Genomic DNA, 26,402 nt, shown 5'->3' on the forward strand with positions numbered 1-26,402 from the left:
TGAAAGAACTGGCACGACTCGCGTTTCCTTCCCATCTCCCACCTCCGAAGAACAGGCCGAGTATGGGCAGGAGCATAAACCAATCCTAAAGCGGTATTTTCCCTCCCAACCAATAGATACAGGCTGTAAGCACAGGGCGCCGCTTTTGCCATCCTTCGGCCCGCCCCTCAAACTCCTTTTAGATTCGCCACTTGACAACTCACCTAACCAATGGGAAGTTCCTACTCTGAGGGAGGGGGCGGGACCCAGCCCGCGACAGACGTCTGCTCCTGACCAATGGGTTGACAGAAGTGAGGAAGGGGGTGGAAGGCGGAGCCAATGGCGCGGTGCCAATCACGAGCATCAGGGAAAGGGCGGGACGAGAGTGTTAGCGGGAGGGAGGGGAAGGCCTCGGGATCCCAGCCGCGCTGCCGCCGCCGCCGCAGCCCGAGTCGGAGGAGGGAGAAACCAGCGAGAAAATGGCGGCCGTGGCTGCTGAGGCGGCGGCGACCGCGGCGTCCCCCGGGGACGGGGGCGCCGGTGAGGCCGAGCCGGAGCTAGAGCCCATTCCGGGCAGTGAGGCCGGCACCCCCCTCCCGGTCACGGCCACGGAGGCGGCGGTGCCGGACGGCGAGGCCGATGGGCGCCAGTCCGCCCCTCAGGCCGACGAGCAGCCGCTGCCGCCGCCGCCGCCGCCGCCACCGCCGGGGGAGCTGGCTGGTAGCTCCGAGGCTGAGGAGGCGAAGCCGCCTGAGCCCGCGGCTGTCCCGGTCCCGCCGCCCGAGCAGCCTCCGGCCGCCCCGGAGCAGCCGGAGGACGCGCCACGGCCGCCGCCAGCTCCGGCGCTCGTGCCGCCGGCGGGCGGGGACTCAGCGGTATCGCACCTCATCCCGGGCTCGGAGGTGCGGGTCACGCTGGACCACATCATCGAGGACGCGCTCGTGGTGTCGTTCCGCCTCGGGGAGAAGCTCTTCTCCGGGGTCCTCATGGACCTGTCTAAAAGGTACCGCCGGCCCCCGACAGCAAGCTGTCCGCTCCGCCGCGAGGGAGAGCGCAAACCCCGGCTGCTCCCGCCCCGCCCTCGGGTCCTGCGCGCCGCTCTCCTCGGGGGGCGCGCTTCGCGTGGGGCAGACGCGCGCGACCCGGGAGGGCGGGCCGGGCCCCAGGTGTGCCGCTGGGGACGCGCGCGGGTGCAGATGGCTGGCACACCCCGCCTCCTCATCCCCAGCCCTCTGCGACCCTCTGGCTTGCGCACTGGGGCAGATGGGTTAATGCAAAATGCAGATGGATCCCCAGAGAACCGGGTGCTGGGCGGGGGAGAGAGGTGCTGCTGAGGCATTTGCCTGTCCTCAAATCAACCTTTAACTTTAGCGGGGCTGGAGAAAGGGGTGTGTGCTTTGGGCTTCCCTAAAGGTTACCTGTCAGTTGTTAAAAGAGCAAGAGCCTCGAGTTAATGAACCCTTTTTACTGTTCTTAAGAACTGCTGGAAATAGTTTCTCGGAGGATCACTCTTCAATAAGGAGGTACCTTTTGCTAATTTTACTTATAGCTTAAAGAAATATTGAAGACGGGATGAGTCCCTTGTTTTTTGAACCTTTACTATCAAAGTGTGGTGGGTTTGCAAAGAAATGTTCGCATGACTTTTTCTTTGGCAGTGGTAGGGATTGAATCTCTAATGACCCTGGAACTATGTTTTACAGTTAAATTAATGTTATGACCAGAAGGTTGAGTTCATCTCCAAACCTCTATCTTATCCAATATATTTTCACCTTTTGATTTAAAATGTTCTGGGCACTACTTTAAACAGGTAAAGAAGATAATCTGTTTTCAGTTTAGAGTTAACCTTTTTATTCTTTTCTTTTGCAGATAGGAAGTGCAGAGACTCCCATTCATGGCTCTCCATTCTGTTTCCTGCAACAGCACACACACTCTGGTGTCTCACCTGTTTGGAAATGGCTTAGTGTGTTTGATATGTTTATGTATTTATTTTTCCTTTCTTTTTTCTGTACTGGAGATTGAACCTAGAGCCTCCTGCATTCTAGGCAAGCATTCTGCCATCTAGCTACACATCCCCAGCCTTCTCCAGATTTTCTTTATTTTTGAGACATGGTGTGGGTTAAGTTGTCCATGTTTGCCTTGAACTTGCAATCATCCTGACTCAGCCTCTCCCAAGTACTGATACAACAGGCATTTCCCATCATATCCCAATATCCAGGCTTATGCTTCACTCTTAAATTCCTTGACTTCTTGTCAAGACACGGGTATTTGTTTCTACCTGGAAACAGCTATGTAAAATTTATATTGGAATATGGCAGGGGTGGGGGGTTGGGGAGGATGTTATGTTGGCCACCTGTTTGGTTACTCAGTGTACTTTGTTAGTCTTCAGGGTCCTTGATTTTATTTATTTATCGACTGACTTTGGGTTCGTGCTTTTGTTAGTACTTTCGTTTTCATAGTTAGAAAGCTGAATCAATTGCTTTCTACTGGTGTTTTTAATAGAAAGAGAGACACTCTAATGTGTATGCTATTGAATCAAACAGAAGAAGAGGCCAGTGATTGTGAGAATCTGAATTTCAAATCTGCAAAAGAAAGGTGCAAAAAGGTAAGTTTTTGGAAATAGAGTGGATCGTGATTTCTCATGTTGAGGTGCTCGTTATGTCAGTTTTACAGAATTGTCATTTTGAGTTTGAGTTTATTTTGTTTGCTAACAGCACTTCTTGTATATAATGATTTATTTTTGTCAGAGGAGCTTTGAAAAGACATGGAATCTTAGTCTTGCTGATTTGAACTCCTGGGCTCAAGCTGATCCTCTTGTCTCGGCTTTCCTCCTGCCTCAGCACTCCCAGTAGTGGGAAATATAGGCCATCTGTGTCCTGCCTTTTTATCTACTGTACTCAGGTCATGGCTACACTGTATTCAATAGACACTTTAAAAATAATTTGTATCTTATTTGAATTGACCACTGAATTATATATACTTTCTGGTAAAAAGTAACAAGAGCTCCCGATTGAAGGGCAGACATTGTAGACATTGTATCATGTAAGTTAGAGTCTTTGTAACTCTAGTGATAGTACACCTTTTACATGGGAGGCTATTAAGGCTTATTTAATTTGACCAGTTAGTTTGTGACTGGCAAAGATTTAAATATGTGAAAAGTTAAGTGGGGTAGCAAGTTTTCTTTTAAGCAGAAGGAAAGAATTGTATTTTTCAGATTCAGTGCTTTTTCAGATTTCTAGCAACACTGCAGGGTGCCGCAACGGGCCATGGGTCTTAAGCCAAGCAGAATAGTCCCTTACTAGTCAGGCTGCTTTGGAGAGTCTTTCTTTCTTTGCATATAGGAAGGCATATAACATAATTTCAGAAATTGGTGTTTTGCCCTGAGATAATTGGGAAAATGTGTCAGTGTATTTATGCTATTGTTTAGCCTTCCACAGGGTTACTTACTGCATTTATTTAGTTATTTAGGGATTTTCTTTTTTCTTTTTGGTGAGGATTGAATCAGAGGTCTTAAACATGAGTTTTAAGTATGACTTCTACCCCTATTGTCGTCCCCCCCTCCCCCGAACTGGGGACCTAACCCAGGGCCTTGCACTTAGGCAACCGCTCTACCACTGAGCTAAATCCCCAACCCCTATTGTTCTTTTGAGGGTAATTTGTTTGGCCAATTCACATGAGTACAAACAGGCATAAAGCATATAAATTGTATTTCTCGGTTTACCAAAAAGGACAGACTTTACTGTTGACCGACTGTACTTTTGATGAAGACTATATCATCCTGTGACTTCATAGTTCTCTAGTTTGTATGAGTGAAACCATAATGTTTTCAGCAAGTTACTTCTCAGGGTATACACTTCCTTTAAGCAGCATAAACAATACCATCCCTTACTTCTAAAGGGCTTGGCCTTAAATGACATCATTAGCCTAAAACGAGGGTAGTTTCAATATCTCGTCAAAAACAAGTTTTGTTTATCATAGCATTAAAAAAATACTGAATACCTTTAAGTAAAGCATAAAGTTCATTCACTCTTTTTATACCCATTCCTCTTAGATACTTTAGATTACTTGCTAAACTATCTGATTATTTTAGACAATATTAAATTCCTGACGAACTTTTTGGTAGGCTGTATATCATGAAATATGAGCCTGTACGTGTACACTGTCCTGCTTCAACATTTATTACAGTTTAGTCAAATGTATTAAATTATGTAACTGCCTCCATTGGGTGCTTTTTGAATGAAATCCCAGAGACATATATATATAGACATTTCATCTTACCTCTTTGAAAAGATACGGGCTTTACCAATAACCAGAATTCTAGGAATTCCAATTAGTTAATGTGGTTATGAATAAATATTATTTTCCCATAGACCTTCTCAGTCGATACCTGAAAGAATATTCTCTACATGATTTTGTTTGTTTGTTTTTGAAATAGGGTCTTATGTAGTCCAAGTTGGCCTTGAATTCTGGTTCTTTCTGTTTCTACTTCCCTAGTACTAGAATTACAGGCTTGAGCCACCATGTCTGATTTTTTTTTTCCCTTCCCTTTCCCTTTCTCTCTCTCTCTCTTTCTCTCTCTCTCTCTCTCTCTCTCTCTCTCTTTTTTCTTTTTTTCTTTTCTTTTTTTCGGAGCTGGGGACCAAACCCAGGGCCTTGCGCTTCCTAGGCAAGCGCTCTACCACTGAGCTAAATCCCCAACCCCTCTTTTTCTTAAAGATAAGGTCTTATGTGTAGTCTTGGCTGGCCTTGTACTAGCCGTGTAGCCCAGATTGGATTCCTCTTCACTTCTGTTAGGATTATTGGTGTGTGCCTTGTTCAGATGGATTATTTTATTTAGTACTATCTTTAAAAAAGTTAAAAAGCTACTTTAAAACCTTGAAAAATATTTCTGAATCCCTGAATTAAGGAAGCATGAAGTAGCATTGTCATGTTAAAAAGGCTTATATATTTTAATTTTTGTGGTTCATACATACTGTATTTTTATAAGTATCATTCTGTGTAGGGGGGACTGCTTATTAAAGATTGGAATGATTCTTTTGAAAACTTCAGCATTTACTGCCTAGGACTTTAAATTTGTAGAACATTTACTTGTTTTTAAAGGAAATGTAAACCAAGACAATGATTTCTTTTCTTTACAGAGACCATGAACGTATGGTGCAATAGCCCTACTTTTGGTGGGAAAAATATACAGCCATTCTGGTGGAGCAGTGAGTAGTGGTGTCAGTAGTTTATACTAAAGCTTTGAGGTTGAGGACATAGGCTCTTGTAGTTTGCATAAAGGCTGGGTTAAATTGTATGTTCCTAAAAACATTTAAATTTATTGGTTGTTTTATCTTAACTTGAAAGGTGTTAGAGGGCTTTGTATAGTAAGTAAAGTAGCAGAGGCAAGTGCCAATCACTTTCTGGTCTAGACAACTTCTAGGATGTGCACTACATATTAGTATTATACTGTACTGTGCTGTCCTGAGTGACTTCCTCCATTGCATGGTGCTTTAATCTCACTGTTTCTGTGGGCAGGCATAATTAGTTGTTGGTAAATAAAAATCTAGTTTGAATCTGAGAACAAAGAATTGTGATTTTTTTTTTTTTTTTTTTTTTTTTTTTTGCTTTGAGACAGAGTTTTTCTGTGCAGCCCTGGCTGGCCTTGTAGTTTGTCGGCCTAAGCTTCCTTGAGTCTTGGGATTACAGAGATATACTTGTTTAGCTCTCAAATAAAGTTCCATCGATTTTATTAGATATATTTTTATATTATATATAACACTCCCACCTCCAGTCCCCACAAAAGTCTGTGTGGACAGGCTTGATGCATAGCCATGCTGGCCCTGAACTCAGATATTCTCCTCTCAGCTTCCCGAGTGCTGCAATAAGAAGCCTGTGTCACCACATCTACTTAGAAATGCTACACATTAGTAACTGGGTGTGCTTACATACTAATGCCAGACATGCCTTATTGGACCTGAAGCTTTTGTTTCTTTGAGATAGAATCTCATTCTGTGACCCAGGCAGGCTTTAAACTGTCCATGGTCTTTTCTGTCTTAACCTTTTGAGTGCTGGGATTTCAGGTATGACCATTCTAGCTGGAGTTTCTAAGGTTAATTTTCAGATGTTTAAATGTAAATAAGACCATATTTTACTGTATATTAGTTTAAAATCATGATGAAATTGTTGGAAAGAACAACTTTTTCTGGATGGGGCTTAGGGGAGGGAGCTGTTAAATAATTTGAATATTAGTGCTTATCTTCCCTGTTGTGGCTGATTTCAGATGCTAAAGGGTGAAAGATGTTTTTAGTTATTTGGCCTTTCAAGTACATCATTTCTTAGTGGTTTGGCTCTCCCTAAATTTCTAAATTAAGATGCATATTATCAGAAAGAAGCTTGCTGTAGTGACTGCTAGATGCAGAAGTAAGAAAGTTTAGTTACATTATGCCTGGATTTAATATACAATGACTTTGCTAAACACAGTTTAGTCAGTAGTTCTCAGAAGTGAATAAATTTCTGGGGTTGCAAAGATGGTTCAGCTCTTCTAGAAGATACAGCTTCAGTTCTCAGCCCACACAAGACAGCTCACAGCTGTCTGACTCCTGCTCCAGGGGATCCAACTTTCTGATCTCCAAGGGCACTGTATGCATGAAGTCTACATGCAGGCAAAACACCCCTACATATAAAATATTTTTTAAAGTGCACAAACTTTTCACCTTGTCCCCATCAGTTTTACTTTCACTCAGTGTGATTCTGATGCAGGACCATTTAGGAGACACCGGTTTTTAGGGAGAGTTTACTTCAAGCAAAATTTCATAATCCTATTACAAAAAGTCATTTTAACTTTTTATAAAAATTATATATATAATTAATACATAATATATATTATATTTTTATAAAATTATAGTAATAATTTGCAAACTAAGCAATGCATTTGGAAGGTATACAACTTGGGTAGCGTATCCAGATTCTTGTTGAAAAGCTGGTATGTACACTTGGAAGTGGTTTCTTAACTTTAGCTACCCATTGCCCATGTAAGTTGTCTGTAACTTTTAATCTTTATCTCTTTTAATCAACTTTTTTAGTTGCCAAACTGTAGTTCCCTTCTCTCCTCATATTTTTGTTACCTAACAGAGCTGCCAAGCTTTACTTTCTCAATTTAATAATTACACTGCATTTGTCATTTATTTATTTTTATTTTCTTAATTTCTTGAGAACAGGGTCTTTCGTTTAAGTAGGCTTCAATTACTGTGTAGTTGAGGATGACCACAAACTTTCAGTCCTCCTGCTTTTGTCTCTTGAGTGCTACAATTATAGATGGCATGCTACCACCTCTTATTTTTAGAGGTTGAGGATGCAGTCCAGGTTTCACCTGTGCTTGGTAAGCACTTAATCAATTGGGCTACTTCACAAGCTCCTACAGTTGCCATTTCTGTGTTGTGTACATTGTTTCATTTCACTCTGAAAGGGTTTTCAGTGTTAAATTTGTAGACATAGTGCCAGATTAAGTAAATTGATTAAAATTACAAATGGTAAATGTTAGTAGGAATATGTAAGGTGTTGTTATTTAATGAAGCAGGGACCTTTACCTTGGCTGGCCTTGTCTTAGCCTTCTAAGTTCTGGCATTACAGAACTTTTATTTCTTCTACATTTATCATTTATTTATTTGTTGTTTCTTTTATTTATTTTCTTTTTGAAAATTTATTTCTTTTATTCTTTATTGAGGCTGGGTCTCATAAAGTCTAGCCTTACCTCAAACTTGACAGCTGAGTCTGGTTTAGAAGTCCTGAACCTCCTGCTTTTAATTCGTAAGGGCTGAGATGGCAGACATATGCTCTGGTCCCCAGGTGATTTTCTTTGTGCCCAGTGCTGGGGTTTGAATCCAGGGCTGCGTGCACATCAGAGGAGAGGAGCACCCTGTCACTGACTATTTTGTCACTGACAGTGTGTTGCCTAGGTTAACCTGTAACTTAGGGTTCTCCTGCTCTATCCTAACCAGTTACTGGCACTAACCCCAGTAGCCACAATGCAGCCTACTAACCCTGCGCTTTTTTTTTTTTTTTCTTTTTTTTTCTTTTTTTTTTTTTTCTTTTTTTTTTTTTCGGAGCTGGGGACCGAACCCAGGGCCTTGCACTTGCTAGGCAAACGCTCTACCACTGAGCTAAATCCCCAATCCCGCTTTTTTTTTTTCTTGATAGTGTGTTTTGAGACTAAGCCAAAGGACAACTTGCAGGATTTGTTTTTTTCTACCATGGCGGTTAAGTTCAGGTTGTTGGCTTGGTGGCCAGCACCTTTACCCACTGAACTGTGAACCACCTTGCTTGACCCTTTTTGTGTTTGTTTATGTATGGGTATTTTTAGGGGGGTGGGAACAAGGTTTAGTTAAGTTTACCTTTGGCTAGTTTGGAACTCATTGTGAAGACCAGGCTGGCCTGTAACTCATAAAGATCTGCTTTGCTGAGCCTCCCAAGTGTTGGGATTAATGGCCTGTGCCATCACAGTATGCTGTGACTTTCTTCTCTTCCCCCTCCTCCTTTTTTTTTTTTAATTTTTTTTTATTTTTACAGAATAGGATCTGGGGCTGGAGAGATGGCTCAGTGGTTAAGAGCACTGACTGCTCTTCCAGAGATCCTGAGTTCAATTCCCAGCAACCACATGGTGGCTCACAACCATCTGTAATGGGATCTGATGACTTCTTCTGGTGTGTCTGAAGACAGCTACAGTGTACTTACATATAATAAATAAATATTAAAATAAAAAATAATAGGGTCTCATTTATCCTAGTCTCCCTAAAGTTCTCTAGTAGCTGTGGGAAGTGAATCTTGAATTCCCTATCATCTGTCTTCTAACTCCCAAACCTTGGGATTGCAGGAGAGCACCACCATACCCAGTTTGAGTTATTCTGCATATCCAAAGTTGTCTGCATGCCAATTGGCCTACATCCTGAGCCCCTTTTCAAAAAAACTTACTTTTATTTACTTTAGTAGCTGTGGGTGCTCATGTGCATGTAAGCACGTGCATGCATGTATGTGCATGCCATGGTTTGTGTGTCAGTCAAAGAACAAATTCTGGGATTCTGTTCTCTCCTACTGTGAGTCTTGGGGACCAAATCCAGGTTGTCAGATTTGCTAGATAAGCTTCAATTCAAATTGTTTTATTTCCTTCAAGAGCTTTGGTATAGTCAGATAGAGCTAGTTTCTGGCCTGCCAGGGCTATCTATAAGGAGAACCTGTCAAAAAGAAAAAGAATGGTTTTGGTTTAAGATTAAGATTATTTCTTTGGCCTGGTGGTGGTGGTGGTGGTGGTGGTGGTGGTGGTGGTGGTGGTATAGGTGGTATAGGTGGTATAGGTGGTATAGGTGGTATAGGTGGTATAGGTAGTGTAGGTGGTGTAAACATTTAGACCCAGCATTCAGGAGGCAGAGGCAGTTGGATTTCTGTGACTTCTAGGCCAGCCTGGTCACAGAGAAACTTCCAAGACAGCCAGGGCTACAGAGAGAAGCCCTGTCCTGGGCCAGCCATCACCCCCTCAAGAAAAAAAAGTGTGTGTGTGTGTGTGTGTGTGTGTGTGTGTGTGTGTGGCTTTAAGGATTGTGTTTAGGGTCTTAGACATATTGAGTACATATCATGATTATATTTCTAGCTTAAGGTAGTATCTTTTAATCTTTATGTTTTACTTTATGTGTTTAAGTGTTTTGCCTGCATATATGTCTGTGTACCATTTGTGTGACTGATTCCCATGGAGGCCAACAGAGGGTGTTGGATCATCAGGGATTCGAGTTATAAGTAGGTGTAAGTGAGTGCTGGAAATGAAATGCTGGTCTTCTGGAGGGAGCAATCTGGGCTCTTAAATCTTGAGCCATTTCTCTAGTCCAAAGATGAGATAGTTTTAAAAACCTATTTTTAATTATTTTTGGGAGTTGGGTATCTAAATGGTGTGTTAATTGCAAACTATTTTCCCTACAGTGCTATGTAAATGATGGGATGTGTTCACATGGCTACAAGAGAGCATATGCCTGCATACATGCACACGTGTGCTTGCAGGTGCATGTGGAGGCCAGATCACAACTTCAGGTGTCATTTTTCATGAACTGTTTATCTTGTTTAAAAGTTTTAGCTTCATGTTCAATTATATTTTCATGTATGTGTCTGCACACAAGTGCAGGTGACAGTATAGGCCAGAGATGTTAGATCCTCTGGAACTAGAATTCAGATTGTTGTTGAGCCACTTGGCGTGGATGCTGAGAACTGAGCTCGGGTCCTCTGGAGGAGCAGCAAGTGCCATCTTCTAGTCACCTGCCTTGCTTTTTGAGACAGTTTTTCTCAGTGGGACTGGGTGCTTGCAGTTCAGACCAGGGTGGTTAGCTAGTGAGCTCCAGAGATCTGTTTGCCTCCATTTCCCCAATGCTGGGATCACAAATGGTTCTGGGGATCAAACTATGTTCTCTTATTGGTAAGGCAGCACTTCATCTACTTGAGTGTCCCCAAACCGTGTTTTTTTTTTTTTTAAGATTTATTCATTTATTATATATAAGTACACTGTAGCTGTCTTCAGACACACCAGAAGAGGGCATCGGATCTCTTTACAGATGGTTGTGAGCCACCATGTGGTTGCTGGGAATTGAACTCAGGACCTCTGGAAGAGCAGTTGGGTGCTCTTAACCGCTGAGCCATCTCTCCAGCCCCCAAACCGTATTTTTGCAGTTAACTTTCTTTTCCTTTTTTGTTTTTGTTTTTGAGACAGGGTCTTACTATATTATAGCTCTTAGCTGTCTGGAGCTCCCTAGTAGACCAGGATGGTCTCAAATTAAAAGACATCTGCAAATACTGGGATTAAAGACTTGTGCCACTTTGTCTGGCTTATTGTGAAATTTTCAATCATTGTAGAAAACTCTATTGTAAAGTTTTTACTTGGGGTTTTTAAATTTGTGTGTGTCTCTTGCCTAATAGCTCAGGTTGGCTTGGAACATATGTACCTAAGGATGACTGCACTGAATCACCTCTGCTAATATTATAGACATGCATCACTATACCCTGATAGTCAATAATTTTTAAAACTTTGCCGCATTGCTTTATCCTTAATTTTTTGTTTTATCAATCTTTGTTTAAATTTTTAAAAAATTTTATGTGTATAAATGTTTGCCTGCATGTATGTATGTTTACCATGTGCATGATTTGTGCTGAGGAGTCTAGAAGTAGCCATTGGAGCTCCTTAGATATATGTAAGCAACCACTCAGTATCTGAACCCGGGTACTCTATAAGAGCTGCAAGATGCTCTTAACCACTGAGCCATTTCTCCATCCTGTTTTACCATTTAAATTTTTTTATTTTTATTATTAAAAATTATGTGTATAGGCTGGACAGCTATGGTGCATATCTTTAATCTCTGCACTTGGGAGGTAGAGGCAGGTGGATCTCTATGAGTTTGAGGCCAGTCTGGTCTACAGAGTGAGTTCCAGGACAACTGAGACTACATAGAGAAACCCTGTCTTGGGGGGAAAAAAGATGGGGAAAAAAGTATATCTAGTGTGGGTGTATGCATGTGTGTGCAGCTGCCTAAGGAGACCAGAAGTGTGAACTCCCCCTGGAGCTGGAGTTCACGAAGTTGTGAGCAGCTGGATAAGGGTAATGTACAAACTGGTCCTCTGGAAAAAACAGCACACATTCTTAACCTTTGAGCCACCTCTCTAGCCCCTGTTTTTATCATTATTGATATAAACATCTTTCCCTAAATGTTTCAGCATTCTCAGATGTGTTTTATGCATACATATAACACACCACACACCCCAGATTTTTAACTCATTTTTATTTATTTTTTTAACATTTTATTGTTGTTAGGTATAATATGTGTGCCTCTGTATGAGTGCTCATGTGTTCCACAGTACATGTGTGGACGTCAAAGGATAATTTTGAGGAGTTCATTCTTTCCTCCTTTCTACCTTGGCTTCCAGAGATTAAATTCACATTGTCAGATTTGGATGATGGCAAACACTTTACTCGCTGAGCCAATTTTTAAATTACATTTATTTATTTTATGTTATGTGTGATTGTTTTGCTTGCATGTGTCTGAGCACAGATACCCCTGGAAGGGGTATGTTAGGGATGGTTGGAAACCACCATGTGCTGGGAATCAAACCCAGGGCTTCTGTAAGAGCAACCAGTACTCTTTTTTTTTTTTTTTCGGAACTGGGGACCGAACCCAGGGCCTTGCGTTTGCTAGGCAAGCGCTCTACTACTGAGCTAAATCCCCAACCCCGCAACCAGTGCTCTTAACCACTGAGCCATCTCTATAGGCTTGCCTGCCTGCCTTGCCTTTCTTTTCTCTTTCTCTTTTTGCATTCCCGCCCGCCCTTCCTCCCTCCCTCCCTCTCTCCCTTTAGTTTGTTTTGTAATTTAAAGGAAAATATTTATTTTTCCCATATATTACACCCTGACTGCAGTTTCTCCTCCCTTCTCCCCTCCTTGCCCTACACCCCCACTCACTTTCCTTCCTTTCCTTTGAGAAAAGGGCAGGCCTCCCATGGATATCAACCAAGTACAGCATATAAAGTTGTAGTAAGACTAGGCACCTCCCTGATATTAGGGCTGGATGAGGTAGCCCAATAGGAGTAAAAGGGTCCCAAAAGCTGGCAAAAGATTCAGAGACAGCCTCTACTTCCATTGTTAGGAATTTCACAAGAAAACCAAAGTACACAACCATAACATATGTGCATAGGGCCTAGGGCAGGCCCATAAAGGTGCCCTGATTATAGGTTTAGTCTTTGAGCAGCTGTGACCCTGGTCAGTTGATACTGTGGGTTGTTCTGTGGTGTCCTTGAGTCCTCTGGCTCCTACAGTAGTTCTTCCACTTCTCTGATTCCTCCATCTACTGAGTGGTTTGCTGTGGGTATCTGCATCTACTCCTATCAGTTGCTGGCTGAAGCCTCTAATAACAAGTATGCTATCCCCTTTCATTGTTTTTAAATTAACTTCACTGCAGGGCATGATGGCACTCTTCAATCCCAGCACTTGGGAGGCAGAGGCAGGCAGATCTCTGTACGTTTGAGGCCAGCCTGGTCTATAAAGCAAGTTCCAGGACTTTCAGGGATGTTACATAAAGAAATCTTGTCTTGAAACAAACAAACCAACAATTCCCCCTGCCCTGCTGCCAAAAAAAAAAAAAAAAAAAAAAAAGGGAATAGCTTAAGTTTCCTTTATTCCATCCTCCAAATCATCATTATATATTTAGTTGCAATCTGATCCATAAATTATAGGACCTGTTTCTCAACTTGAGTTTGTCCAATTTACTTAATCGGAGTTTTATAAAGAAAATAATGTTTTCAGAGTTCTACACTTAAAGCTACCAGATGCCATCTTTTTTTTTTCCACTGAGAAATTATTTTTCATATACTAATAATTACAAGTATGATAGTTTTCACTGTATCTTCTATATCTAGGTAGATTCTACATGTGTCTGTTTTATTTGTTTGCTTTTAGAGATGGGGTCTCCTCATGAGGTCTCATGGCCAGTGGTATCCTTGAATTTACTCTATTAGAGATGGCCTTGAACTGATCCCTCTGCCTCCATTTCCTAAGTGCTGTTACAGGCATACACCAACATATTTGATATTCGCTGTGCTGAGGAACAAGCCCAGGGCTTTGTGCATGCTAGGTAAGCACTGTCACTGAATACATTCTCAGCTCTTGTTCTGTTCTTTGACACCAAGTCTCATACTTACAGGCAAGGCTTGCTTGGAATTCACTACTTAGATTAGATTGAAGCAGTCCTGCTTCAGATTCCTCAGTACTAATTGAGCCACCAACCTGGCTTCAAATTAATTGTTTTTTAATGTAAAAATTGCATACAGAGTTTAGGATCTTAGCCATTGGGTGTGTAGTTGAGTGATGTTAAACATGTTTACCTTGTTGGAGCATTACTCCCGTCTTGCAAATTAAAACTGGCTAGACAACAGATACCCTGTTTTCCTTCCCCAGAACCTGCCTGGCAACCACTATGTCTACTCTGCTTCTGCTTGTTTTTTATTTAAGTAGAGTAATCCCCTCTATCTATGGGGGATATTTTTCAAGTTCTCCAATTATCTTAGGTACTTCTCAGAGACACACCTAATAAGCCTTTGTGGGCCATCCTCATTCAAACTACTACATTGCACTCCTAGCCCTCATAGGCTTTTGTAGCCAGTTACATCATAATGCTCAAATGCACTCAGTCCAACTTTGAAAGTTCCTGTAGTCTATTATAATCTCAGCACTGTTTAAAAGTCCAAAATCTTTATTGAGACTCATGACAATCTCTTTACCTCTAATCTCCTGTAAGATCAAAGTCAAAAGGTGCATCACATACTTCCAACATACAGTGCCATGGAATATAAAGGACCATTTCAAAAGAGAGGAAAGGGAGCAATGGACCCAAGCGAGACCAAAACCCAGCAGGGCAAACTCCACAAATTTTACATCTGCATGTCTGATGTCAAAAGTCTCTTAAGATCTCCAGCTCTGGGCTGGAGAGATGGAGCATCGACTGCTCTTCCAGCGGTCCTGAGTCAATTCCCAACAACCACATGGTGGCTCACAACCATCTGTAATGCGATCCGATGCCCTCTTCTGGTGTGTCTGAAGACAGCGACAGTGTACTCCTATACATAATATAAATAAATAAATCTTTTTAAAAAAAAAAGATCTCCAGGTCCTTTCAGTTGACTGCAACACACTCCTCTCTCTTAGGCTGGTTTCCCACATCTTGGGATCTCCCAACACAGTCCATGCCTCACTTTCACAGCATCATGTAATAGCCTCTCTGGGCTCCCATGCTGAGATACCTCTAACATATTCTGGCCTCAGCAACTTTGATGAGCAAAAAAGAGATTATAAACTCCTTGTATCTTGGTAAAAGCTGTAAAGTGGCCTCGTGGTCATGGCCAAAGCAGTCAAGTTCTGATGCTTGCTGACACTGGAACTTGGCCCCCCACTTTCAATGACACTTACATTCAGCTTTCTATTGATGGGTCTCTTCACTGCTTAAGCCTTTTAATCTTTTTTTTTTTCACAAGTTGGAAGCTTAGCTTGGGGTGGGGTAGTCTTGTCCTGAGGTTACCATCATGCCCTTTATTCCGTTTAGCATCAGGCTTGTCTTTAAACTTTTTATTTCCTGGAGCATAAGACTTGACCAGCAAAACATTTCCTGTTGTTCCTTTTCTTCAAAAGCTGTACCTTTTATATATCTCTTTGCTTCAAGTGTTCCTTTTCATTGTAGGTCTGTGTAAGTGATTACTAATGACCACATGACACAATCAATGCTAGGCTGTCTTGAATCTCCTCTGCCAGTGCTATTAATCTAAAACTCTTCAATTTAGTGTCACGCAGATTTTCACAGCAAGGACAAAAAGCAGCCACATTTATTGCCAGATAGCACAAGAATGGTCTCCAGGCTACTTATTAATATTCTTCCCCTCTGAAACTTTTAGTGGTCCCCACAGTTCAAGTCATTGTAAGCATTACCACCTTCCATGCTTCTACTAGGATGGCCCAATAAGCCCCTCTCAAGAGCATTCAACCTGGTGTTCTAAAGTACAAGAGTTTTACTTATTTTCCCAGCAAACCGCATGATCAGACCTGTCATAGCAGTACTCCAGTCCCTGGCATCAACTTATATCTTGGTGTTCTGTTATGAAGTGACCAGGGCAACTGTGGTGAAAGAAGCTTGCTTATAATTTTAGAGGTTTAGTCCAATATCAGCATAGGGCATGCAGGTATGTGCTGCAATAGTAGCTGAAAGCTGAAAGCTACATCCAGGTCAGCAGGCAGAGAGTCATGGGGGGGCCTGATGGGCTTTTGAAACCTCAAAGCCCACCCCTCATCAATGTACTTCTCCAACAAGGCCATACCTATATGAGCCTATGGGGCCATTCATTTTTCAAAGCACCACATTCTGGAAGCCTGAAACTGAAGCCCATGTAAATTGGCTTTTTTCCCTCTGTACACTTAATAAGTTTGTTGTTTTTGGGTAGTGACCCAAAAGTCTTTCAAGTTTATATGATTAAAAACTCTTTGGTAACTAGCTAATTTGAAGTTAAAAATAGGTTTGTCTTCATAGTTGTCACTATTAAGTGTAACTTAATCAGTTTTATTCTGCTTTGGGCATTAACTAAGCTTGTAATTATTTACTATTTAACAGCACAGAGTTCTAGGTGGCATGTGCCTGTAATTCCAGAACTCCTGAGGCTGGAGGATCATGAATTCAAAGTAGGCTTAGGTTATATAGTGAGAAGCTATTTACAAGCTCTAATTTTTAGATACTCTGAAGTTTTAAAAATCAAGACGTTTGTAGATGTAGTTCTAAATAAAGTACTTACTTGTTTTGGGGGATGTTGACAAACAGGGCCATATGTGTATTGGGCCTCATCACTGAGTGGTTACACTTAGTCCCTCTAATTATCACTTCTGACATCTCAATGCTACAAGTGGTTTTCATAAGTCTTTTTGATAACTTATTTAATTTCATACTATATTAGGTAGCAGGTATTTATTAAACATACAAATGCTAAAATGTTAATTATTGAACATCAGTTCAAAGCTACATGCAGTTCATTTCTACAAAGTTCATAAATGTAGTTCATTTCTACAAAGAATGAAAGGCCTTTGGATCTGTTGATTAGACACTTGGTGAACTATAAAGTTGGTCTGTGAGAAAACAGATAATGCTGTAATGCACATCTCAGCAAGCTGAGATGCACAGGATTCTAAAATGTGCTAGCTTATAGTTTTCTACCTCTTAGACTTCTCTGGAAATTAATGGTTACTTAGGGTTTATTATTATTGTTATTATTATTACTATTAGTACTACTGCTGCTGCTACTGAGACAAAGTCTAGGTAGCACAAGCTAATCTTGAGCTCATGTAGCCAACATGTGTGTGTGTATATGTGTGAATGTTTATGTGTGTATGTGTGCTTTTATTTTTCTGTTACAGAACCATTAAATAAAAATAACACTGTTACAGAGCCATTAATAACAATATGGATTTGGGGAGGGGGTTGGGAATGGAGAGATGCAGGCAACAATCAGGGTGGGGCAGTGTGTGTCCAGTCCTGGCAGGGACTTGGGCTATAGTCATCTGATTGGCTGGGCTGTGGTTGCTTATGCATGCCGTGCAGCTTGGCCAGCAGCTCCTGGATGATGCCCTCTGTTGGATTTGTGTAGTACTCCAAGAGCCCCTGGATTTTGCATCTTCTTTCCTCTTGACTGTCCAATTCCAACAGTTCATCATCAATATTGACTTCATTTGGCATATCTGACTCTGCTAAGGTACAACAGCTACTTTTTTCATGTCTGTCCTGTACTGTGACTTCCATTGGTTGTACTTAATAGTAACTTGTACACTAGCTGTTTCTGCAGCCTGATGGTGCCAACCACCCCCATGTTCCCCCACTCCAGTTTGCTTAGCACTCACTTGCCCAGCTTGCTATGCTGCCACTGTCTTGTGACTCTCCGATCCCCTGTCTAATATTTGATCCTGTAGTTGTATGTTGCTGTGTGAGTAAGTGCCCACTGAGGCCAGAGCAGTAGGATCTCCTAGTAGGTTGTGAGTCACTTAACATGGGAACTGACACTCAGATTCTGGTTCTCTTAGAAGGGCAGTAATGTTCTTAACCACTGAGCCATCTCTCCAACCCCAACCTGGTCCTCTTGATTCTACATCACAAGTTTTGGGATTTGATTATAGGCATGTGTACCGTGTTTAGCCTACAATTATAATAGATATATTTTACATTTGAGAAAGTAAAGACTTACCATAACTAGGACAATATACTGTAACAAAATTATTATATGGAGCACTGAAACTGGAAAGTCACCTAGGTATGGGAGGCTGCTGTACTTACAGACATCCTATAAGTGGACTTAAGTATCTCCTTGAGGCCCACATGGTGTAGGGAAGTGACATGATTTATGGTGTTGTGTTGTTTTTTGAGACAGGTTTTAGGCATGTGCTCCTATATCCAACTGGTAATTCTGTTTTAAAGGGAATGGATGCAATTTTGTTGGTAAAACTTTCTATTGCATTTAGGTGCTGTTGAATTAATTTCATTGGTCCTGATTAAATATTGATCTAAGTAAAATCTTACAAAGAAATGTGAAACAAAACAAGCTTGCTTCACACTTTCCTGTCTTTATAACCTAGCCTGTCACTGATTTTAAGAAGAAGTGTGTGTGTGTGTAGTTGCAGAGGTCACCCTCAGGAGCCATTGACCTTGTTTTTATTTATTTTTTCTTTCTTTCCTATCTTGCCTTTTGAGACAGGGTTTCACTAGACCCAAGACTCACTAATTCGGCTAGGCTAGCAGCTGAACGAGATCTATCCAGGGATCTACCCATCTTCTCCCGAGTTTGGATTATATATATACCATCACACCCAGTGTTTTCTATGGTGATAGAGATTGAACTCAGGCCCTCATGTTTCTGTAGTCTTGGTTTACTGACTGAGCTATCATCTCAGTACCTGAGAGGTAGTATCTGAACACATCTGCTTGAAATAAAATAAATCTGGATATTATTTTCCAAGTGGTTAAACTGTTTTTTCCTGTTTTGTGTGTGTGTGTGTGTGTGTGTGTGTGTGTGTGTGTGTGTGTGCAGGGGGTCTTCATTTTTCTCTTCTCTTGACCTCTTTGCTGAGGGTAGTTTGATATATCTAGAGTGCTTAGGCCTTCTCAACTAACTCTCACTGAGTCATTAGTGTCTTCTAACTCCCATGCTTGCCTATAGATAATACTTTTCCATTTTGTATTTTTGTGTATAATTTTTAAAAGAATCCCTTCCTACATGTACTTCTTAGCAAAAAGAATTGGCGAGAAACAAAGGAGAATCAGTTGTACTCTGCTGAAGTGTTCTACATAGAGGGAAAATAGTTAATTTGAGGTCAGAAATGAGTTGATTGAGGGTGCTGGTAAGTTCATGCAGATTAACACTGCCATCATAAAAAGGAATAAACTGAACTTTCCTACTCTGAAGTGAGCATTGTGACACATGCCTGGAATTCAGCACTGAGAAGTCCATGTGTTAAAAGACAGTTTCAGCTACATGGTAAGTCCCAGGTAAACCTGGGGTACAAGAGTCAGCCTTAAAAAACCCAAAATTATAAAGATAAACCGAGAAATATACCTGGTTTAAAATAGGTAGTTATTGGTAAACATTTCAGTTAGGTTTCAAGCATTCTCCTGGAAAGTAATTTTGATTATGTTTCTGAGCTTAATCCAGGAAGCAAAAAAGTATAAGACTGATTAGCAATATTAGAAATTATGAGCAAAATCATGAATAATACCTTTATCTTAAATGGGGTTCAAAACCTAGAATGAAATAAACCATTTCTTTTGGATTTTGGAGACAGGGTCTCACTATGTAGCCCACGCAGACCCCAGAAGATCTTCCTGCCTCAGCCTGACCTAGTCTGGGGTAACTGATGTTTTCATTCACAGTTCATGTCACTTTGACACTGTCATTTACTCACAGAAGTGATAGGGATTGTTTGCTTATTGGTTTGTTTGACAGGGTCTTTAATGAATGTTGGACCCTCCTGCCTTCGTGTCCCAAATAGGCTAGGGTTACTAGTGTAAGCCAGGCACGTTTTACCATGCCCAGTGTTTGCATTGCAGGGACTTGAACCCAGGACTTTGATCATGCTACAGAAGTTCTCTGCTAACTGAGCTACATCCCTAAACTCCTAGACTGTGCTGCTTCACCGATGTCCTAGTCCTAAGCAAAAAAAAGTGTTAAACACCAAGGTTCATTTCCTCCTTTAACTTTGGTGCTTGCTACTTGTTCGAAAGAGTTTTGAAAACAATTTGAAAATAATTGTAGCCACAGGAAGTGCAAAGTTGGTATAGAGGTCTCTTGGATCATTATCTACTTTTCCTTCACAAATGATTTTTATTTACTTATTTTGTGTGGTGCTGGGGATCTATGCCAGGCAAGCAGTGATCTATAACCTATGCCGTGTGTGTGTGGGGGGGGGTGGGGGGGTGGATAGAAACTTGCAATATAGCCTAAGATGTCTTAGAATCTAGATTCTCCTATCTTAGCCCCCACTATGTACCATCATATCTGACAGATTTTTTTTTTTTTTTTTTGAGCTGAAGATTGAAGCCCTTGGGCCTAGCAAATACTCCGCCATTCAGCTGTGCCCCTGTCAGAATCTTTCTGTGGTAATTAAAGACGAAAGATGAGATGGGTTAGAATGAGTCACCAATGTCTAAGTGCTGTGCCACACATGGAGAAGATACTCAGCATACCACCTAGTTCTTGGAGCGTTTGCAAGCAGTTCTTTAAGAAGAAGCTCATGCAAGAGATTCCTTCCCACCTCTCATTTGCACCCTGCTCATTTCCCTCTGCTGAGGTGGTCCTTATTGATCATTGATGTGGGTCATAAATAACTGCTTTAGAAAAACCCAAGGAACTGTGCTTATACAAAGTTCAGATTATAGTTATGTTTAGAGAAGACTTAGTGCCATGGCACAGAGCAGGATTCTGTTTTCAGGTCCTCCAGGGGATTGGGATGAAGTTCTTCATTGACTAAACTTGATTGTGATCATGTTGCTGCTTTCCTTTTCTTTGGCAGTGCTGGGGATCAAACTCGAGGTCGGGGCCCTACACAGTATACCCTATCCTTTGCTCATTGACACAGGATCTCACTATGTGTTCCAGGCTGGCCTCAGCCTTGATACTGCTAGGACTACACGTGCCTAGCTTAGTGTTGCAAATTAATGTTTTGGTGTCTTAGGTTAATGGTTTTCAAACTTAGGTTTAGTTAAAAATATGTATGTGTCTGTACAGGGAAGGGGGTCTCAGGTATCTTCACCTCCCAAGAAGAAATACTCATGTCTGGTTATCTATGTATACATGAACAGATATACTGTAGTTATCTCATTGTTTTTAGATACCGATGTTGATGTAATCAGAGTGTAACTGTTGAAATTGGTTTCATAAGTTCATGTCTCACTGCTCATGTGAGGTGGCAACATGATGACTGAGAATGTATCATCTCTCTTTTCTAAAAGTCATTTATTTTTCTGGTTCCTTGAGGTAATTTTGTAGTTATTTAAATATTTTGGGGGTCAGGGAGATGTTTCAGTGATTAAGAGCTATTCCAGTGGACCTGAGTTTGGTTCCTTAAAGCCCAGATTAGGTTGCTTAAAACTTTCTGCTGCGGGGCTGGGGATTTAGCTCAGTGGTAGAGCGCTTACCTAGGAAGCGCAAGGCCCTGGGTTCGATCCCCAGCTCCAAAAAAAAAAAAAAAAAAAAAAAAACTTTCTGCTGCTCCAGCTCCAGGGTGTCTGAGACCTGTCCTGCTCAGACACCAACACGCGTGTGTGCATTGCCTCCACCCTCCGCTTTAAAGTCAGTTCCGTCCAGACATAACTAAAGTCTAAAACTATTGAAATGAGGGAAAATTTATGCCTAATATTTGTTGATGAGTTTGTTGAGGATTACCTGAATCCATGAACTGGAAACTAACATTATTTTATACATGCTAAACTAATATTTACAGTTGGTAAGAACTCTGAGAACTTCGCTGTAGATTGACTGGGTGTGGTGGGACATGTCTGTCATCCCAGCATTTGTGATGCAAAGGCAAGAGGATTTGAGTTTAAGGCCAGTGTGTATTACATAGCAACTTCTAAGCTAGCCTAAAATACATAGCGAAACATGATTTCGAAAAGTAAACCAAGTCATTAAGATTATTATGTCTTGGGGTTGGGGATTTGGCTCAGTGGTAGAGCGCTTACCTAGGAAGCACAAGGTCCTGGGTTCGGTCCCCAGCCCCGGAAAAAAATATTATTATGTCTTAAATTCTCCAGCCTACAGATTTATTAGGTGATAAACATGAGAGGATCCTTTTTGTTTGTTTGTTTTTTGTTTTTGTTTTTGTTTTTGTTTTGTTTTTTTTTTTTTTTTTTTTTGGTTTTTTTGATACAGGACTTCTCTCTACAGTCTTGGCTGTCCTAGAATTTGATTCGTAGATCAGGCTAGCCCTGAACTCACAAAGATCCTCTTGTCTCTGCCTCCTGATTGCTAAGATTAGACTAAAGGCATGAGCCACCACAACTGTCCAAAAATTTATTTTTAACAAGTAATTCTGAACCTTTTGGAGAACATGAACATAAAACACAGAAACAAATGAGCAAAAACCCAAAAACTTGTTCTTTGTGAAAACTGATGTATAGAAAACATTCTCTTCCAATTCATAGGTTCTGCCTGGCCTGACAGCCTGCTGCTGACCTTGGGTTCTCTGTAACTCTGCCTTATGAGACTGGCATTGGCACTGTCCTGTGCTAGATGCTGCCATCTCAGTGTTCTAAAATAAGAATGTGGCATACACTAAGATACTTGGAATATGCTTTTGTTTCTATGTAAAGGAATGAACACAACAAATTTAGCTTAAAGTTTCTTTATTTCAACCAAGTTACATTAAGCCAGTTATATTTCTAGGTTTGTCTGAGAAACAGTTCTTATTTTCAGCTCATTCCGCTTCCTACTGGAGCTGAGATTTATCTATACATGCTTACTGGATATAAAACTAGTTTTAAATTGGATTACACTTGAAAATTTTTCCTTTATTCTTTGCTTTTTCTCTTTGAGACAAGAGGCTTTGGCTCTGTTGTACAAATTGGCTTTGAACTCAGAATCCTTTGTCACACCCTCCTGGGTACTGCCACTGCAGATCCGTGCTAGCTGAAATGGTTTCTGAATGTAGTATGTGATTTTAAAAAGTTTGAAACTCAGGGACACTGAAGCGATGAGTCAGCAGTTAAGAGCATCAGTTCTCTTCTAGAATTGTGTTCAGCCCCCAGCACTGACATAGCAGATCACAATAGTCTGTAACTCCAGTCCCACGGATTCTCTTCTGACTTCTAAAGGCATCGCACTCAAGATACAGATAGATGATATTCATGGAGCCAAAACACCAGTATATACATAGTAATAAAAAACATTGAAACCACAAAGCTCTATTCTTATCAGCATTGGAAATAGTTTGAACATCTGAATTCCGTGCTGTTCAAACTGACCTGGAACTTGAAGTCTTGCTGTCTTAGCTTTGAGTGCAGAGATTACAGACAGGTACTACTACCCTGCATTTTATTAAATGTTTGAAAGATGTTATGACCAGAGGAAAATGATTACATTTAATATATGGGTGCATTTACTGAAAAATGTACATGGTTCAGTGAGTCTATTACCACATGGCATCTCATATTAGTCTGGTAACAGAAAGATCCATTTTAAGTAAGTTAGTACTAGTTATTCCAGTTAGTCTAGTATTGTCTAGGGCAACCATTTAGGTTATTTCTAATTTTCTCTAAAATATAAAACCAAAAGAAGTGGAGAGTTTTGATATTTTGGAGACAGCAGTAGCATATTTTAGATTCTTGTTGTATAGATGCATATGAAGTTGTTTATATTTAAGATGTTGAGGTACAGATATCAACTCACTAGCTTCCTTTTGTTTTTCCCTTTTCTTCAAAGGTTTGGGCCCCATGGGATCCCTGTGACAGTATTTCCCAAAAGGGAATGTAAGGACAAACCGGACGCCATGCAGCTTCAAAGTAACACATTCCAAGAAGGGATAGAAGTCAAGCGGGAAGTGAATGGTGCTATTCCCGATGCCCTTTCTCCAGTCCCTCCTCCTGATTGCCTGTGGACTTCCAAACCACCTCCTCTCTTCCATGAAGGAGCACCTTATCCTCCCCCCTTGTTTATCAGGGACACATATAACCAATCAATACCTCAGCCTCCTCCCCGGAAAATTAAGCGACCCAAACGAAAAATGTACAGGGAAGAACCCACTTCAATAATGAATGCGATAAAGCTACGTCCCAGGCAAGTCCTGTGTGATAAGTGTAAAAACAGTGTTGTTGCAGAAAAGAAGGAAATTAGGAAAGGTAGCAGTGACTCTTCTAGGTATGAAGATAAAAAACGGAGAAACGATAGTGTAGCTACTGTGAACAAAAAACTGAAAACTGACCATAAAGTGGATGGGAAAAACCAAAACGAAAGCCAGAGAAGGAATGCTGTGGTGAGGGTTTCCAGTATCCCTCATAGCAGGGGCAGAGTAGTCAAGGTTTCTGCTCAGGCAAATACATCAAAAGCTCAGTTAAATACCAAGAAAGTGCTTCAGAGCAAGAACATGGATCACGCAAAAGCTCGGGAAGTATTGAAAATTGCCAAAGAAAAGGCACAGAAGAAGCAAAGTGAAACCTCCACTTCCAAAAATGCGCACTCGAAAGTCCATTTCACACGCCGGTATCAGAATCCTAGCTCAGGTTCTCTCCCACCTCGAGTGCGCTTAAAACCACAACGGTACAGGAATGAAGAAAACGACTCTTCTCTGAAGACGGGACTGGAGAAAATTCGGAGTGGCAAGCTGGCCCCTAAGCCGCAGTCTCGATGTACCTCCACCCGCTCAGCAGGTGAGGCCCCTTCAGAAACACAGAGCCCCTCAGAAGGCCCAGAAGAGTCCCCCAGTGAGGTTCAGGACACAAGCAAAGTGCATGTGCCTGGGGAGCAGGAGGAGCTGCGGACGTTGGGCAAAAAGGGCAGCAAAAGCAGTATATCTGTTTACCTGACCATAAACCAAGAGAAATCTGACTCTTCCAGTGCTTCAGTGTGTAGCATTGATAGCATGGATGATTTGAAATCCTCCAACTCTGAGTGTAGCTCCTCTGAGAGCTGCGTTTTTCCTCCCGGCTGTATGCACGCACCCTCTGCCTCTTCCACTTCTACTTCCTCCTCTTCAAAGGAAGAGGAGGGCCTCAGTAATTCCTTGAAAATGAAAATCTTTTCCAAAAACGTCTCTAAATGTATCACACCAGATGGCAGGACCATATGCGTAGGGGACATTGTTTGGGCCAAGATATATGGCTTCCCATGGTGGCCAGCCCGTATTCTTACTATAACTGTGAGCCGGAGAGATAACGGCCTTTTAGCCCGGCAGGAGGCCCGTATTTCATGGTTTGCATCTCCAACAACATCTTTCCTTGCTCTGTCACAACTCTCCCCCTTTCTAGAAAACTTCCAGTTACGGTTTAATAAGAAGAGAAAGGGTCTGTATCGCAGGGCTATCACAGAGGCGGCTAAGGCTGCTAAGCAGCTGACCCCTGAAGTGCGGGCTTTGTTGACACAATTTGAAACATGAACATGGACAGTAAGGTAGGCAAGAACCACTGGAGCTGCTGCAGATCCCTGGCTAGTTAGGAGTCGTTTCCACTAGCTAGCTTAGCCAAACTGGAGAGAAATTGCACTCACTTGGCTTTTTATATGTAATATATAGCCATTTTTAGACTAAGAAGCTTAAAACTGAAACATGCTTCAAATTTCCTCTTCAAGAAGTAGGATTTTAAGAATATTTTCCAGTTTTGAAATTGAAAACCATCCTAAGGCATAGAAGCCATAGCTTCAAATGAAACAGTTGTTGCAGGGACTGTTAATTGCCATTTGTAGCTAGTGTATGTGTGTGTGTGCATATAAATACATGTACATACACACAACAACACACCTACATACATACACATGTATAAACTATTGTCTGTCACCATGTGACACAGGTTGCAATATTTGGGGTTTTAGTAAGGGCTGGAGCTTGGGGAACGGTGGCTACTCAATGATTACTTGTTTTATAACAGTGAACACTTAGACTCTCTATGCACATAATGGTGTAAAAGCTTGGTCCTGGGTATTTGACAGATAGGTGCTTGCTGTGACACATTGGGATGCTTGCTGTTTAGTAATAGCTGACCAGGCTGTACACATCGCCCAGTATGGGATTAAAACTATTAAGACTAGACAAGTTCGAGTCAGCACTCTCTTGTCCGGTTAGGTTGTAAAACAGATACTTAGTTGGGACATTTCGATAGGTTTTATTTGGCGTATATAAATAGTTGAGTGAAAATTTAGTCAGATTTCTCCTGACTGGCTGTTCCTAAATTCTTAGGACAGGTCCTAGTAATTAACACTTTGTGAATTAATGTCATGTGTAATTGTTGCATTTTGGATGTACCTAATTTGATAGTTTTTAAGAAGCATTTTCCAGTTAAGGTAATCTGTTTGCAGGTCAGAAAATGAGAAATGTAATTGTATAATGCATTGAAATGTAAAAAAAAACAAAAAAAGCTGTAAATAAAATCAACTAAATCCAAATTATTTGTGTGTGTTTCTCAAAAAGCTTTGAACAGTTTCAAAATAGAAAATTAGTCTTTGTATCAGTGATTAGAAAAGGTGAGAAATCAAACTTATTTTTATTTGCCCTGTCAGGGAAAACATTGGAGAATAGGTAAAATTCAGATAGCAGGAGGTACAGTGAGGCTCTATAGTAATACCATCTGATAGAACTTTAGTTCCTATCAACCACTTTGATAAATTGTCATGCTTTAAAAAATTAGGTAGTTGTAGTTGGTTTGCTCTGT

At 41.2% G+C, this 26,402-nt stretch overlaps 1 protein-coding gene across 29 annotated transcripts in view; it reads left to right on the forward strand.

Annotated features, from left to right (window-relative positions):
- Positions 1-360: 360 nt before the first annotated feature.
- Positions 361-26,402, forward strand: part of Pwwp2a (PWWP domain containing 2A) — a 39,707-nt gene continuing 13,665 nt past the window's right edge. For 2 of the 29 annotated variants that reach the window (XR_015630525.1, XR_015630524.1), the window contains exons 1-3: positions 361-982; positions 1,846-2,581; positions 23,467-24,410. Coding sequence is in view for 23 of the 29 variants with exons in the window: in NM_001414339.1 (NP_001401268.1) it covers positions 459-982; positions 23,467-25,135 (2,193 nt within the window). In the remaining 6 variants the exon portion in view is untranslated. 29 annotated transcript variants of the gene reach the window in all.

This window comes from Rattus norvegicus, chromosome 10 (genome assembly GCF_021556685.1).
Source record: "Rattus norvegicus strain SHRSP/BbbUtx chromosome 10, alternate assembly SHRSP_T2T, whole genome shotgun sequence".
NCBI classification, from domain to species: domain Eukaryota; kingdom Metazoa; phylum Chordata; class Mammalia; order Rodentia; family Muridae; genus Rattus; species Rattus norvegicus.